Raw genomic sequence first — 12,281 nt, 5'->3', positions numbered from 1 at the left:
CTGCTTTGTCTAATCAAACATGAGCAGTGTAACACCTCCCTTTTAAGAGGCATCAAAGGTCCCACCAGCTCTCTTGTGAGTCCTCTCTGTCACCAGAATGGCAAGTACCAGAGTTGCCGCTCTTTTGGTCTATGTGGCAGAACAAGCAGAACCCAGCCAAAGCAGCCTTGTATCTGCTGATGTGAAAAGTGAGTGAGAAATAAGTATTCGTGGTTATATTCCACTGGATTTAAAAAACAACAACCCTGCAGCAAAGATGACTATGAAATTGGAAAACAATGTGCCCCAAGAATAGAGGAAGTCCTGACTACACAAAACCATTCCCCACCTCAGGGCAAATTACTATTTAATGTAGTCCTGGGAGCACAGTGAGTTCTATTTTGTTTTGGATTTTTTTTTTTTTTTTTTTTTACATTTACTAAAAATATTTAGTAGCTTTTTTTTCCACACTAAAATAGTCAAAGCTCCCTGAAAGTGACAACCCTAAAGGCCTTCTGGTGTGATAGGGAAAACAAGTTCAACAGTAAATGTATGTACCTGTCAGGAAGTTAAGTGGGGAGAAAAGGTCCCCCTGAGTCCCAGTGCTGAGGTCGCAGGTGGTAGAATCCTGGGGGAAGGGAGGCAGAATTATCTGCAAGATTCCATTGTGTCTGTAGGCACCTCCCTGAAGCACAAGGTTTATCCTGGTAAAGAGTGTGGTGCAGTCCACAGATTGCAGGTAGATGGGTTTCTCGCTTTACATCTCTAGAACCTGCTGAATGCATTCGTATGACTTAATAAGCCAGGTGTGAATGCCCAATTGGGATAAAGCTTTCCACCCAGCTAAGGCTTTCTGATATAATTATTGGGAGAGCAGGGGTGGAGGGGTGGGGGGTTGCAAGTATGGAAAGTGAATTCTTCATTGGGGATTATAAACCAAGTGAGGATGAATACAGGAGTTACTACAGGAGTTACACGACTTTCAAGTCTTACAAACAGTACTGAGTTCTCACATCTAGGCCTTCAGAGGATGAAAACCAAATCCTGTGGAGGCTATCAGAAGTTAGATAGCTTGCTGGGTCGCAGGGGTTCAAAGATGAAAGACCTGAGTTCATGGCCCGGTGGAAAGCCAGAAAGCACATCTCAGTGTGAAAAGGGCCAACGTTGGCAGATACAAGGCCATACAGAGGCTGAGAACAGGCACTCATTATGGGGTGGTGTGGGAGATGATCAGGAGAAACTTTCATGATGCAGTGACATTAGCTGAGTCTGGAAGAATGAGCTAGCCTTGACCATGGACAGTGAATAGCTTCTCTTGAAAACAGTTGTGCGAATTTCCTCTATGATCATGTGACTTATGCAGAGAGTTGGGGGGAGGGGACTTAGAATTCATAAGAGGGCAGAATAAGAGATTCTCATGTTGGGAGGCTAGGAAGGAACACAAATATACCCAATGAAGAAGGTATCATCATTCCCATTTTATAGATGAAAAACCCGAGACTTGGCTTAAGATTATCATGGCTAACTCCAAGTCAGTATGACCTCAGGGTCCAAGCTTTTTATTCTGAATATTCATTCTGACTGGGATTCAGGCTTGAGCACTCTGTTCAGGCACGGGACATTTCAGAAATGGTTGGGAGGAAAAGTTGTCTTTCCTGGCGGGAATGACAATCTTGCATGAGGTTTCAGAGAAGTGATGCTTAATGGATCGCATTTCAAATCACATTATTCTCAGGGACTATCTCATAAAGGAGAAATGATTCTACAGAGATTTTAAGGATCCCTTTGAGCTGGCATCTGCTTTCATGTACTGTACTACCATCATACCACAGACAGGACTTCTGATGACATCAGGAGTCACCTAAATCCTCCCACAGTGTCGACCCATTCTTCTGCTAACTACATTTAGTTGTTGGCAATTCTTTAAATTTTCCCTCTATAGGTATGACACAAAGATTGAGTCTCCAGAATTCATTTATTTTTCTACTTTAAACATGATTTTTACATAGTTCTGCTTACATTTATAGTTTTGTATATATCCTTGTGATTTATTTACTGGGAACTCCATCCATTTTTATGGACTTTGATTGGAGCCATGTGAATTGATGGTAGAGGCCATTGGAATTTGGAAACATGCATGTAAGTCCTGGCCTTGCCATTGTATGGCCCTGCGTGTATGTTTCATTCCAGTCTTGGTTTCTTTATCTGTCAAACAGCGATAATATCTATATTATGGCATTCATTTTGAGTCTGAGTAACATAACAAGAGTTACATGACTGGTGGGCTGCTTTCCAGATTATTCTGTTCTCTTTTTCTTTGGTGCCCTGGAATATACCAAATGGCTTCTGAACATTACAGAAAGAGTAAATTATGTCCCATATGATCTTTAATGGTAGAGTGTTTGAAATGTGTAATGTGTATATGATAGATAGGGCAAGTCTTTATTAACCAGCAGTTAATTAACTGGAACATTCTGCTCTGCAGATGACTGGAATAATAGGAATATTACTGCAACATATTAAAGCCAATTAAAACTTTATGAAGATTTAAGAAGCCGTTTTCTTCACCTTTGGAAAGAATTTGAATCTTGGAGTTCATATCATTTAAAAATATTGTCACTTTCTGAAAAAGATCTTTGCTTACATAAAGAAACCTCTTCTCAAATTAGTAGGACCCTAGAGGTGCTTTCAGGCCTCCTCTATACTTTGGTTTATCTCACCCTAACCGTGTTCCCTGAGTTGTCATTTCTCTATTTTTAAAGCAAGTTTTCTCAGAGTTTTAAGGTTGTTGTTTTTTCCCCCGAGTATAATTCACTTTTAATTTTTTTAAATATATTTTTTTTATTAAATTATTATTTTTGTACATATACCAATGCCCCCCCTCCCCGTACATACCCTCCCTCCCCAGAGTTTTGTGTCCATTGGTTGTACTTATATGCATGTATACAAGTCCTTCGGTTGATCTATTATCTCCCCCAGATCTCCCCAACCTCCCCGCTGTAATTTGACACTCTGCTTGTTGCTTTACTGTCTCTATATCTATCTTTTGGTTCTTCAGTTTATAATGTTCTTTATCATTCATAAATAAGTGAAGTCATGTGGTGTCTCTCTTTCATTGACTGGCTTGTTTCACTCAGCATGATGTTCTCCAATTCCATCCAGGTTGCTGCAAACGATGAGAATTTTTTCTTTTTTATGGCAGCATAATATTCCATTGTGTAAATGTACCATAGTTTTTGGATCCAATCATCTGCTGATGGGCACCTAGGCTGTTTCCAAATCATAGCTATTGTAAATTGTGCTGCTATGAACATAGGGGTGCATATATCTTTTCTGATTGATGTTTCTAGCTTCTTGGGATATATTCTTAGGAGTGGGATTACTGGGTCAAATGGGAGTTCCATTTTCAGTTTTTTGAGGAAGCTCCATACTGTTCTCCACAGTGGTTGCACCAGTCTACATTCCCACCAGCAGTGCACGAGGGTTCCTTTTTCTCCGCAACCTCACCAACACTTGTCGTTTGTTGATTTGTTGATGTTGGCCATTCTGACAGGTGTGAGATGGCACCGCATTGTTGTTTTGATTTGCATTTCTCGGATAATTAGTGACTTTGAGCATATTTTCATGTGCCTCTTGGCCTTCCTTCTGTCTTCTTTTGAAAAGATTCTATTTAGATCCATTGCCCATTTTTTAATTGGGTCATTTATCTTCCTTTTATTAAGTTGTATAAGCTGTCTGTAGATGTTGGAGATTAAACCTTTATCAGTGATAACATTTGCAAATATGTTCTCCCATATAGAGGGCTTTCTTGTTGTTTTGTTGATGGTTTCCTTTGCTGTAAAAAAGCTTTTTATTTTGATGTAGTCCCATTTTCTCTTTAGCTTCCATTGCCCTAGGGGAAGTATCAATGAAGAAGTTCTTTTGGCCTATGTCTGAGATTTTGCTGCCTGTGGATGCCTCTAGTATTTTTATGGTTTCCCGTCTTATGTTTAAGTTCTGTATCCATTTTGAGTTTATTTTTGTGTATGGTGTAAGTTGGTGATCCAGTTTCATTCTTTTGCATGTATCTATAATTCACTTTTTAATGAGAACATTGTGTGTAAATGACAGAACACCACCGCTGTGTGCAGATATTGGCCGAGAATACCCATTTAACACATTCTGTCCAAGGGAGGGAGGAAGGGCTGAGCCAGTGGCCCGCCCCTTGGCCCTTGGTAGTTTTTTTGTTTTGTTTTATTTTTTCTACCCAATTATTTTGGATCGAGTATTTTGCTGTTTTTGCTGTTGTTATTGTTTTTAAGGCTGCAGGACATGTTGCTGGCCAACCTGAGGGAACAAATGGAGGAGAAATTGAAAAATGCCAGTGGAAGAGATGGAGAGGAGGTGACCCTAGATACAGGAAAAGAAGTTAGCAGAATGGTAGAAAACATGCAAGTCAAAGGTGGTCCCGCATGGACAATAGTAGGCAACAAGGGAACAGAGATGTTGAGGCAGGGAGGAAAGCACCTGACAGCACACAGTTCTTTTGCTCTTTGGGGGAAGGTAGAGTGTAGTCATGATAAAAAGTGAGTATGGACTCAGGGATTGAGAGCATTCTCTGGGGATAGCATAACGATGACCAACATAAAAAACCAGTATTGGGCAGTAGCCTAGTGGTGTTGGCTACATTAAAAGTGATAAATTTGTTGAGAAACTCGTGGATATAGTTATGAGATTTATCTAGCAATTCAAGTAGCTCAGGAGTTGGTAAGTGGTCAGGCAGATGAGAGGAAAGGCTAAGGGTCTTGACTGATCAGCAAATGCTGATTAGAGAGGCAAGTGACAAGTGTCCTGAAGGAAGTGTAAAATTGGGAAAACTGCAGGTGCTCCAAGGAATGGCAGTCCGATGAGAGCAAGAGCAGAGTCTGATTCCACTGGTGTTTCTATTCTTTTCAGAATGGGCACACTGCTGCTAGTAACCCAGGGCTGAGATAAAAGATGCTGGCTTTTGATTCCTTGAAGATGAGACACCAGTTACCTTGTAAACGCCATTAGATGTCATTGTTTAGCCATGTTAAACCCTTCAACAATAGGTTTTGATATTCAGTTTTCTCTGCTACATTGTGCACATTAAAAGGCTGTACAAATCATACTCAACTTATGATGGGGTTTCACCCCAATCAACCCATCATAAATTGAAAATATCATAAGTCTAAAATGCTATTAATACTACACTGTAGAGTATAGCTTGTTTCCCCTCATGATCGCATGGCTGACTGGAAGCTGTGGCTACTACTGCTGTCCAACGTCAGGAAAGAGTATCATACCACATATCCCTAGCCCAGAAAAGATCAAGATCCAAAATTCAAAATGTAGTTTCTACTGAATGCACTTTGGTTTCACACCATCTTAAAGTAAAAAAATCCAAAGCCAAACCATCCTAATTTGTGGACTGTCCCTATCTATACATTTCCCTCTTCTGTCTCCTCCTGCTTGACAAACCTTCTTTCACCACTCCTAAACATTCATGTAACATCTATGTTATGTGACAATGGCAGACAGCTGGATAGAAGGTTCCCTGGATGTACTGTTAGTAAGAGGTCAGCACCATACCTGATCTGTTCGGCCTCTCGACTCTGTGTCCACAAACGCCAGAGGATCCTCGGCTCTGAAGTTCAAGAATAGGAGCAGAAGAATCTTCGGTGACAGACAGAGGGGACAGCTGCCTACTGATGCCGCTGTGTGAACTAGGGCAGTTGGCTCCTGGTTTACATCGAGGGACTGATGATTTGGAGGTACCTGGGAAGAAAGCATTCACCAGTTTGAGAACTTTCTGGAGGAAAAAAATTAGAAACAGATTTAAAATGCCTTGGCAGTAAAATACATGGCAGCCACAATCACAGCCATATGGAACATTCATTGAGCTTGTTTCTAACTTTATAAAAGGGGCTCCTAAATGGAAAATGCTACGTTGACGAGAGTCTTTTGAGATAAATCCACTAACTAGAAATGAACATTAGAATGTGGTGTTTGGGTTGATGCATCTGTTCTGAATCGGAACTGTTAACACTGTCTAATAGTTTGCCTCAAGGAAAGGGAATTGTTATGTTATGCTAACTTCCTCCTTTTCTTCCCAAGGCTGATTGTTCAATTCCTAACTGGTAAAGCTGCCAACCAGTGTCTCCTATCAAATCCATGATGCACTTTCTGTCAGATTGATCACTAATATCCAATTTCGTTGTGTCCTCAGTCACCTCTGGCCTCTGTCCACGATTACAGACGAAACTCAGCCTTCAGGATCCTCCACAGGTTAAGCCCCTTCCGATTCTGATTAATCTCCCACCAACCGCCAACTCAGGTCGGCTTCATGTGCCTGCATCCAGAGTAGTCACACAGGGCGCTGGGCTCAAAAGGACCCCTTCCCCACTCCATCACCACACACATCCAAGGCTGGGTGATATATAGTTACCACTTGGAAATTTTTAATACTTTTATCTCTTAAACTTTGTGTGTGTGTGTGTGTGTGTGTGTGTGTGTTTTGGTAAGTGACTTCTGATGCGATAACAAAGCATACGCAAAGACTCAGAACCTCAGTTCATGCATGCTACTGTCTCCTGTTGTGTCCCTACCTCTGGGGGTGGGTGTTCACCTTTGGTCCTGACTAGCCATCTCACAGGCCCCTTGAAGCTGGAATGTAGATGCTGGGGTTTCAGGGTGGGGCTGCCAGTATCTGTGGGGGCCTTCACTCACCCAACGAATATCCAGTGTCCAAGGGAGCAGATATTAAATAGCAAAAAAAATGCCAGGTATGAAGAGAGATATAGACACACACACACACACACACACACACACACAGAGAGAGAGAGAGAGAGAGAGAGAGAGAGAGAGAGAGAGAGAGAGAGAGACAGAGAAAAAGAGAGACAGAAAGAGCCTAAGGGGAAAAAAAAAGCCATATTTTCTGCTTTTTGTCCAAGGGGCCCTACATTTTTATTTTGCACGGGGACCTCAATTTACATGGCCAGTCCTACCCCAACCTGAATACTCCATCTCAAGGAATCTGGTCTGGCTGTGCTCTGACCCTTTACTCTCAGTACTGACAGCTTTCAAGCCTTCCACGGGCTGTTCCTCTATCTGGAACACTCTGAAGCTAGCCCAATGCTTAAATCCTCGATCAGATTCAGATTGGTTCATGCACTGTTCACTGGTAGATCATATGCACCTGCACTGTCTTTGAACTTGGGCCGTCTGAGCTCACTGCCAGCAGGCTTGCACTTGCTGCCCATTGCTTCCCTTTCTCCTATGTGGTGCTCTGCCTCTCTATCTGCGAAGCTGTCTGATGTCAGAGACTGTGTTCTTCTCACTCTTTAACTAAACTTTTAAGTGTGGAACTATTTTATATTTACAGAAGAGTTCAAAAGACAGTTCAGAGTTCCCATATGCTCTCCATCCAGTTTTCTTTAGCGTTAATATTTTACATACCCTGGGGGCATTTGTCAAAATGAAGGTATTAATGTTGGCAATTACTACTAATCGCACTTCAGAATTCCCTGGATTACACTGGCTGTGTCAGTAATGACTTTCCTCTATTCCAGGATTCCACCCAGGACACCACATTACATTACTCATCATGTCTCCTTAGCCGCCCACAGTCTATGCCAGTGCTTCAGTCTGTCCTTGTTTCTCATTAACGATGGTTTTGAGAAGTGCTAGGGAAGTATTTTGTAGGATGTCCCTCAAATTGGGGTTTACTAGATGCCTTTTCTCATGATTATATTGGGGCTATGTGTTTTGGGGGAAAACACAACAGAAGTGAAGTGTCCTTATCATGTACTATCAGTCATTATATGCTACCAGGATGGCTTATTACTGGTGATGTTTCCCTTATCACCTGGCCAAAGCAGGGTTGGCCTGGTTCCCCCGTCTTTCTCCCCCTTATATACTTTGTTCTTTGGAAGCAGGTAACTAAGTCCAGCCTACACTTGGTGTGGGGAAGGGGGGTGTGTTGAACTTTACCTTCTGGAGGGAGAGGGTCCGCACATATTATTTGGAATTCTTGTGAAAAGAATATTTTTCTCTTTTCCTCCTTTTTTCCAATCATTTATCTATTTCAGTGTGGACTCAAGTATATTTATTTTCTACTTTGAGTTATGATCAAACCTGGATTGTTTATTCTTTTGCTTAAACTATTTCATCTTTCACCATTGGGAGATTGACTTCTGAGTTCCTTTGCTGTACTCCCATTCTTTTGTTTTTGGAGTTTTTCCTTACTTTCTGGCATTGCAAGGTGCTCTGGACTCATCTTTTATTTTCCCTGCCCACTCCTAGAATCAGTCATCTCTTCCAGGATCCCTATTTCCTTTCACTGGAGAATGGTATTTAGAAACAAACATCTGGCTGTGTGTTTACGGTTAGTGGGATACCCCTGAAAGTAGGTCTTAGTAGGTCAGAACTAGGAAATACATATATATATATATATATATATATATATATATATATATATATATATATATATCAACCCATGTATATACATGCATCTATAATTATTCTTATTATCTATACATTCAACACTTTTCTTTATATTTATTTATTTATTTATTTAGTTAGTTAGTTAGTTTTAATATATTTTATTGATTTTTTACAGAGAGGAGGAGAGAGTAATAGAGAGCTAGAAACATCAATGAGAGAGAAACATCAACCAGCTGCCTCTTGCACACCCCCTACCGGGGTTGTGCCTGCAACCAATGTACATGCCCTTGACCAGAATCGAACCTGGGATCTTTCAGTCTGCAGACCGACGCTCTACCACTAAGCCAAACCGGTTTCGGCATATTCTACACTTTTAAAAATTATGTCTAAGATAAAATATTCTATACACAGCATGACCTCATAAAATACCAGATGGGAAGCAACTGGGATCTTTAGAAACAGAGTATCAGAGTCAACTTGGACACTGATGGACATCAGTTCTAAGACAGGTAGACTGCTCTGACCACTCTCTGGGGCATTTGTGTTTGTTCTTCCTTGTAAGTTAGGAGTTTCTTTATAATCTTTCTGATACAAGGTGGAAAACAGAGGATATTACTTTCTTTGGGTTATGGGGATGAGGTCTTGCTGTGGTGTTTCTGAGATGGCAGAAAGGAGGTAAAAACTGTCAAATGGAAAGCAAAATCTTGAAATAGCAATGACTTCTTGATTTGAATTTGGCTTTGAATACATCAGGTTATATACTTGTGTGAGTAATCACTTGAAGGAAGCAGTGATGTCCAAAGTAATCTTGAGTTCCTGAGCCTCAAGAACCTAGCAAAACAGTGCAACTTAGATGCAAATGTTAGCTCCACAGTCCAGGCCTAACAGTATATATGGTTTTCTTTTCTTTTATTTCTCAATCTTAGGAAAAAATAAGTAGAGGTATCTGAAAATGGAGTTGCTGTATTATCTATTAGTAGTGCCTCAAGATGACTTGATGAAAATTTATTATTTAATCTTGGAATTAAATAAAAAATGTACAGATACTCAAAAAATCAACAGAAGAATTACATGCTGATTACTATGCTTAAATTAATGTTATATTAATATTATTATCAAAGTGCCAAAATAGATGTTATTATTTTACGTATCTAAAAATGGTTATATATCTAAAAATTTATTATGGTTTTTGATTGAATATTTTAAAGTTGATAAAAAGAGACTGCCTGGAATTCAGTGAACCCTCATTTATTCATACTCTTCAAAAGGCACTCACACTCAGATACTCCAAGTCATTTTTAATTTATCTTTCAAACATCTTTTTTTATTTTTACACTAGAGGCCCAGTGCATGAAAATTCATGCACTGGAGGGGGGTCCCTCAGCCCAGCCTGCACCCTCTCACAGTCTGGGAGCCCTCAGGGGTGGGAGATGACCTGGCGATCAAGGGAAGGTGACACCCCCATCACACCTCTGCTGTCGCCACTGCCGGCAGTGCAAGCCTTGGCTGGCCCTGGTTATCTGAGCCTTGGGTGGCCCTGGGCAGCTGAGCAGCCACCATCGGAGATTTGCCTGCACCTCGGATCAGCCCTGGGCAGCTGGGGGGCTAAGAACAGGTCTGGCCACACCACACGCCTACCACCACCACCCCCTCCCTGGCAGGGCTGAAAGGACTGGGGGACTTTGGCGGGATTGAAAGGACTGGATGCCACCATCTTTGTGACAATGTGATGGTCAATTTGCATATTCCCTCTTTATTAGATAGGATGAGTTGTGTCTTCTCAAGTTTCCTTTGGTGAATATCAGGTTTCATTTTGTGGTCATTTGGCAATTGTAGAAGATGAAAAGGAACAAGTCCAAAAATAGGTTGGATAGTAAGTTGAGATCAAATATTGGCCATAGTTACTAAAAAGTTGGCATATCATGTGCAGCTAGCAAGTGTTAGATTTGTAAGCCAAACTAGTAATTTCTTTTGCTTCTTCATTTTCACTGATGTGTTATGCCCTTGCTTCTGTACCTCCTTATGCAATAGAGCTCAAAGACCATTGCCTGCTGCCAACTGCCTCCCATTGGTTGATTTGTGGAAAGATCCAACAGTCGTTGAGCCACTGGAGATATTTCAATCATTGTCCTAAAAAGGCAAACTTGAAACTTCAGAGCCAGGCCCAGAGGCATGTCAGGGCTTGGGCCATGAAACAATCACCTTCGATCCTATAAATGAAGACACTGCCCCATGCTATATGTAAGGCCTTGGAATTCGGTTAATATAAAGCCAGCCCTGACAAAAATAAATATTAAGAATGTCACTTAGGATGCAGTCAAGGATCATAAATAAATCATATCTATTTTCTAGGCCACAGTGAATGCTCGGGCATTGCAAACACTGTGAGTGAGCAGTATTCAGATTTTAATAGGTATTGAGAGTAAACTGTATTAGGAGTGATGGTTTGGAAGTCTCTCATTAGTCACATGAGAGGCTAATGAGAGACTTCCTCTCCTCCCTCCCCCACTAAAGACATTCTTGCTTGAGCAGCCCTCATAATTGTAAAACACATGTTCTGGATTTGTATTCTAAAAAACAGGTTGGGGGGCAAGATTCATTGATTCTGGCTCCCTTCCCCCAAATAAAATATCATCCTTAATACTTGCTTGTTTAGATAATTTCTGTCCCTAAGTCTCCCTCCAATATCAATTTTATTTCCTCAGTGATATCTCAATATGGCCCTAATCATACCAACGTTTTATTATGTCTAAACTTTTTTCTTCTAACTTCAGCTACCTCGTATCTTGCTCATGCCCAGTCTCTGACTACTGAGCCTGTTACACATTCTGTCATAGGTAAATTAAGTTATGGGTTAACCTAGGTGATTTCTTCTGAATAATCATAGAAATCTGAAATGGGTTTTTAAGTATTCCCAAAATACCTAAGGAAGAATTTTGAATGTATTTGGCTGATCCTTTAGAATAAGATGGAATCAGTAGAATAGCACAAAATTGCCTTTACAATATTTGGTGATAGTCCTGATTTTAAATAATTTCCTAAGATAATAGAAAGTTGTTGCAAAAGAATAAATATTTTTTTTTAAAAATCTAAGTCCAGTTAACAGCTCCCTGAGTGTTTTTAATGTGGCCCTTTGTCCTATTTTTAATTGCCAGCACCCAATTTCCTTCCCATTTAGGGAAACAAAGTCCCTACCATACCCCACAAAGAAAGCTAAAGGAAACCAGAGAATTCCCCCTGCCCTTGGCAATAGGGTGCAGACATGACTTAGTTTCAGCCAATCAAACCACCTTATCCAGAACTTTGAATCTCAAGGAAGTCAGCTTGTTGCTATTTCATGAGCAGCAGGGTATCAGGTAGTGATGGTAACAATAGCATCCTGGCAGATTGTCCTGGCTGCTCAGCTGTGATGTCCTCTTAGTTCCCCACCCATTTTTCAAGGTTCTGTGAGTCTCACCTCCCAGATCTACTCAGTAAACCTCCCTTTTGTTAACTGACTTCTGAGATTTCCAGTCAAGAGCCCTGTCTAATGCTGACAATCAGGGCTTTAACATGACCCCACAGCTCCCTCCTCAGCTGCCTTTTCCCCTTTCTCTCTGATGGCTTTACTTACCACTTCTTAATTAAAATTTTTTTTTAAATTAAAGTTGACATACATTATATTAGTTTCATGTGTATGACATAGTGATTAGACATTTAGGTAACTTACAAACTGATCACCCCAATAAGTCTAGTGCCCATCTGACATCACACATAGTTATTACAATGTTATTAACAATATTCCCTATGCTTTACTTTACATTTCCATGACTGTTTATATAAACAGAATGTATACTTCTTAATCACTTCATCTTCTT

General features: G+C 40.6%; 1 protein-coding gene across 3 annotated transcripts in view; it reads right to left on the bottom strand.

The window, feature by feature from the left end:
• The window catches only part of SLC35F4 (solute carrier family 35 member F4), a 157,314-nt gene that overhangs the window by 20,034 nt on the left and 124,999 nt on the right, over window positions 1-12,281 (bottom strand). For all 3 annotated transcript variants that reach the window (XM_084905254.1, XM_084905252.1, XM_084905253.1), the window contains exon 2: window positions 5,572-5,757. In XM_084905254.1, coding sequence (XP_084761380.1) covers window positions 5,572-5,757 — 186 coding nt within the window. The remainder of the gene's footprint in view (window positions 1-5,571; window positions 5,758-12,281) is intronic.

Source organism: Pipistrellus hanaki (genome assembly GCF_964339955.1).
Source record: "Pipistrellus hanaki genome assembly, chromosome: 1".
In the NCBI taxonomy this organism is placed as follows: Eukaryota; Metazoa; Chordata; class Mammalia; order Chiroptera; family Vespertilionidae; genus Pipistrellus; species Pipistrellus hanaki.
The sequence above is the reverse complement of the archived record's forward strand: the minus strand, read 5'-3'. Positions and strand labels throughout refer to the sequence as shown.